Source organism: Lolium perenne, chromosome 1, assembly GCF_019359855.2.
Source record: "Lolium perenne isolate Kyuss_39 chromosome 1, Kyuss_2.0, whole genome shotgun sequence".
In the NCBI taxonomy this organism is placed as follows: domain Eukaryota; kingdom Viridiplantae; phylum Streptophyta; class Magnoliopsida; order Poales; family Poaceae; genus Lolium; species Lolium perenne.
The window spans coordinates 147,141,564-147,146,730 of record NC_067244.2 but is presented as its reverse complement, the minus strand read 5'-3'; the positions used below and the strand labels follow the sequence as shown (position 1 = coordinate 147,146,730).

Here is a 5,167-nt window from a genome sequence, read left to right as displayed (position 1 = left end):
ACGAAGACGTAGAAGACGGGCGTTGCGGTGGTCGGCGAGCCCAGCACGACCTGGAGTGGTTGGCGAGCCCAGCGGCGACCTGGGGTGGAGGCGCGGCGGCGGTACACGAGGTTGGCGAGGAAGACTCGGCGGCGTGACGAAGACCATGCGCAGACGGAGGTGACCCGCGCTGAAGGGGCGGTGCTGTGGTGGCCTCGGACGTCGATGCGCGGGGGACGGCGAAGGTGACCGCGTGCGGCGACGCCACGGCCTGAGGGGCCGGCATAGCTGCAGGGCGCGAGTCGGTGCAGCGGCGGGACGCCACCAGCGACGTACGCGCCTCAGAAGGCGCGTCGTTGGCTAGCAGCGGGGACCAAAGGCGGCGGCGCTGCGACCCGAAGGGGCGACGCAGCGGCAACCCGATGCTCAATCGGTGGTAGGCGCGTGCTCGGGGACGTGCTTGGCATAGACGTGCGCGCTATCGGTTGATCAGACCGACGGCAGCGCTGTACGCGCCATGGCGTGGACGACGCGCAGATCGGAGTCGATGGCGGCGTTGTCGATGTAGTCCTGGTGATGACGGTGAAGATGAACCGGCGATGGAGACCGTGCAGGCGAAACAGCCTACGGCATCGCACGTAGGGGCGCCCCGTGTGCGGCGCGTGCGGCTGTGCCGTGCGGTTGATGGCCGGTGCAGGTCGATGCCATTGTTGGAGTAGAGGCGCAGGTGGACGACGGCGATGGGCGACTCAATCCGATCTATGATCGGTAAACCAAAAAGAAAACGCCGGTCGAGCGACCAGCGACGCAAAAAGAAAACCAATCTACGGATTGGAAAAAAAAAGACTCGAGGGCAGCGGATCAACGGATCGGCGAACGAACCCTCATACGGATTGCGCGGCCCCCGGAGTAGATCATGGAGATCGATCTCCCCGGGGGCGGCGCGGAAACCTTGCAACGGCTAGGTCAAGGAACGTGCCGCTCTGATACCATGTAGAAGGATAGAGAGGGAGGAGAGATTGCGGAATATGATGGATGTTGTATTGAGCCTCTCGGGCGAGTATATATAGTGGTACAAGACTTGGAGGCTAAGATAGCTCTCCTAGAGATATGGTAGGTAGAGATTACAAATCCTAGACTACCTAATATACCTATACCAAATATATCTCTAACAGTTTCTAGCCATTTTGTGAGAGCTTTAATATAGACCACATATTAATAAACTAGTATATTTTATTGCTAACTATTATAGTAGAAAATGATGTCGCAAATTTATCTAAATTTAGCTTTATCTAGACAAATCTTTCATATCATCTTATGGACGGAGGAAGTAATACTCTTTTTTTCATACAGAGGAGCCGGTTATAATTTATTTTTTTGAGGGTTGGTTATAATTTATATGGGTAATGACTTATAGATCGGCCACATTTTCGTTGCCGCTGCCTGCCGCGCGCGATAAAATTAAAGCTAGCTTAGCAATAGCACCATCGATCTGGATCTGACTAAAATTTCGCCCGATCCTTTTCGACTTGACTAAACCAGTGGTACCACCACCAAGGAACAGTCCATAAACCGCGGGAATCACGGGGAATCCATTTGCTTCCCCCGTTCCTATCGGCTCGCCTTGAGCGTATCATGCGTGCACCAACGGCTAAAAACAACATGGAGAAAGAAAAGCAGACAGGCTCTTCCTTTCCCTTTCGTACCATCAACCGCTGAATTTCCGGCAAACCAAAAGCAACTTTTCAAATCAAAAAGGACTTCCGGAACCTGAAAAATGTTCCTGACTCGTCCGTAATATCAACCGTTTGTACAAGCTATAGATTACGTAAAGACGATGAAAGAAACTCACCAAACCCTACTAAAACTAAAACCTTTGTCCCAATCAAAACGGAAAATCATCGACGACTGGGATGGATCGACGGAGCACGAAATCAAGCTAGTAGCACCGCGCAATACCATGGTTGCGATGGCCGGCGCGCTCGTCAGCGGAGCGGGCTGACTGCGGCTGCCGGTTCCCGTGGGAGGTGGAGCCTCCTCTTGCCGCTGCGCGGGTGGGAGACGAGGAAGTCCGGGGTGCGGTCGTAGCCGGAGAAGACCTCCTCCCAGATCTCGGCGAAGGCGCGGAGGATGAGGTGGTGGTGGTGCGGCGCGTTGAGGGACAGGAACCGGTGGAGGAGCTCCCGCAGCTCGTCGCCGCCCACGATCTCCTTCTCCACGATCATCTGCAGCATCGACCGCCGGAAGTCCGCCAGCGGGTCCGCCGACTCCTTCACCACCGCCACGCTCTCCTCGATCCTCCTCGCGCCGCCCTCGCTCGCCGTCCGCCTGTGCCGCCCCCTGCCGCCGCCGCCGACGTTCTCGGCGGTGTGGCCCTGGAGGGAGCGCACGGTGCGCTCCAGCTCGCCGAGCTGGCGCAGGAGCGCCGCCACGCTCGGCGTGCTCCCCACGCTGGTGTCGGCGTCGTCCGTGGAGGAGGGCGAGAACGAGGAGGACGCCGCCGCCGCCGCGGAGGAGATCATCGACGCCGACTTGCTGCTGTTCCCTGCGGCCCTCCTCGTCGTCGTAGTGGCGGTGGTGGCGATGGACATGGTGGTGGCGGTCGACGTGTTGGTGGGCGGCGTGGCCATGGGGGACTGCTTGTCGTCGGAGCCGCCGTCTGAGACGGACACGGCCTTGGAGCCGCCGCAGCCGCACATGAACCCGCGGCCCTTCTTCTTGATGCGCAGCCCGCCGCTGGACCCGCGGCGGCGCAGTATCATCGCCTTCTCCTTCTCGGTTCGGTTGCGAGCGTGCGGTGCGGGCGCGCAGGGCGAGGAGGCTGTGGTCGTGTGAAGAGCTAGTGGTGTACTGGAGTGAAGAGAAAACCCATGGTTTATATTGAGGAAGCCGGCCGCCTTGCAAAGTCAAACGGCTATATTAGTTTTTTAGCGTGGAAGCAAACGGATCTTGGTGAAACGGTCAGATGAAAACTAATCACAAACTTATCTTCATTTAAACACGACCCGTATTACTGTGCTTGTCGCAAATCAAATCGGACTGGTGATCTCTGTAACTTTTTTTTTTGAGAAAAGATAATATATTCAAACTGAAAAGGAAATACAAAGAGCACGCACGCACTCACAGCCTGGAAACATCCCGATACAACTGATCTGGAAAAAGAGCAAAACGGACCCAGATAAACTAGAAATTACAAAGACACCCCCTAGGGTCCAGCTGCTCAACCACCTTACTCGCCGTATCCAAAGTCCAACGCCGCCAAGGCTTTGCCGGAGAAGAGGAAGACGAGATCGATCCACACCCATCGCCAGCTGGGGATTGATAGCAGTTAACTGCGTTGAGGCACCGCATGGGACATCCGGCCTAGCCGGAATCGAAGCAGATGAACACGCATCGGTGGGGAAACCATCCCCAATCCACCGCCGGCTCGTCGACGCCGTCTCCAGACCAGGCCAGAGAGAAAGACGAAGACGCCATCCCACTTCCGCAGATCCCCACCAGGCCAGACCATCGAGAAAACCAGCCCTGAGCAAGCTCCTAAACAAGCTCCATGACCACGCAACGCCGCCGGAGCCCGCGTCGCCGCGTCGGCGAGGTCCAAGCACAAAAGCCACCCCGAGGAGGACGCCGCCGCAGCGCCCTCCACGGCCGGACAGCTTGCTCTCCGATCCACCTCCGACCAACAGAAGCAGATGAAGATCATCTTTATTCACCGCCGCCGCCATCACCACCTACTGCAGATCGACAGCCGGCGCGAGAACTAAGCAACCTAGCTAAACCTAGACTAGCTGCACACAGCTCCGCACAACGATTCAACCCCCCTCCCCCCACCGAAGGCCCAGAGGCCGACGGGAAGGAGGAGGGCGGCGGAATCGCCGGCGGAAAAGGAGTCGCCTTCCTTTTCGCCTCTCCTAGCTACTGTAGCAGGAGATAAGGAAAGAAGGACGAGATTTTGTTTGCTTCGACTGATCTCTGTAACTTGGTCGTTAATAACTATGCCTCACATGAAAAATTCGGTAAAAAAGGCATCACAAGAAAATTATCATAGGACGATGTAAAGGGCTTCTAATTATAGACATGTTAAAAAATTCACTGAATTTACTAGTACTGTATTTTTAGTAGCCCTTAATTTCTGTCGACATGTAAAAGAATTTACTGAATTTGAGTATGCTATTTTCCCCTAAACATTCTATGTTATACTCCGATTCCCATTTCTAACTTTTGACGAGTGGAGCGGGGCGAAGAATTTACTGAATTTGAGTATGCTATTTTCCCCTAAACATTCTATGTTATACTCCGATTCCCATTTCTAACTTTTGACGAGTGGAGCGAAGAATTTACTGAATTTGAGTATGCTATTTTCCCCTAAACATTCTATGTTATACTCCGATTCCCATTTCTAACTTTTGACGAGTGGAGCGGGGCCCGTCGCCGGGAGTTTGGGCTGAGAGGACGAGGGGGGGGGGGGGGGGGCAAGGCCTCCCGGTACAAACCGTTATCTCCGCCGATAAATACATCTTGTAAGTTGTTGGTTATGGTTTATCCTCTCTTTGTAGGACATATTTTCCCATGATAAAATTTTCTGTTCCTTTGTGATCAGTTTGTTCGTTCTCGTTATTGGCTTATCTCGTTTATAAGTAATATTGTTTTAAAAAAACAATTTAGTATAAAAACACATGTTTACCACATGACTTTGTATTTATATTGTTTTTTCTAACCAGAACACGTATTTAAACCCCATTGTGCGGATTATATCGTAGGCTAACAAGAGACAAAATGTAAAGTGTCAGTCACCGTGTACAAGGTTATCAAAGTTTATTAAGCCAAGTGATATCAGTCCTCTTTCTGCTTGCTGGCGAAGATCAGTTTGCCGAATCCCTTCCGAACACCAACCTAATCTCGATCCATTCCTTGATGGGAAATGAGCAAGACCATATGTATATAAAAAAGTATAAACCCGTGATTATTTATTTTAAGTGACTAGAACTTCTATGGTATTTTAGCACATATTTGTGCCATTTGTTTATTGTATTCTATAGATGCACCTTTTACCCTCTAATTGTTACCGCCAGACAATGTTTACTCTATTTATTTACTTTCTTCAACATTTTACCCATTAATCGCGGCCTTATGACGACTTTTACCCTATATTTTTTTATCATTTTAAACTAATAAAGTTTTCTTCTTT

General features: G+C 52.4%; 1 protein-coding gene across 1 annotated transcript; it reads right to left on the bottom strand.

Annotated features, from left to right (window-relative positions):
- Positions 1-1,699: 1,699 nt before the first annotated feature.
- On the bottom strand, positions 1,700-2,818 carry LOC127307130 (uncharacterized). The gene has a single exon (XM_051337836.2). It carries the CDS (start codon positions 2,739-2,741, stop codon positions 1,965-1,967), a length of 777 nt encoding a protein of 258 aa, XP_051193796.1. The 5' UTR covers positions 2,742-2,818; the 3' UTR covers positions 1,700-1,964.
- Between the last annotated feature and the right edge of the window lie 2,349 nt (positions 2,819-5,167).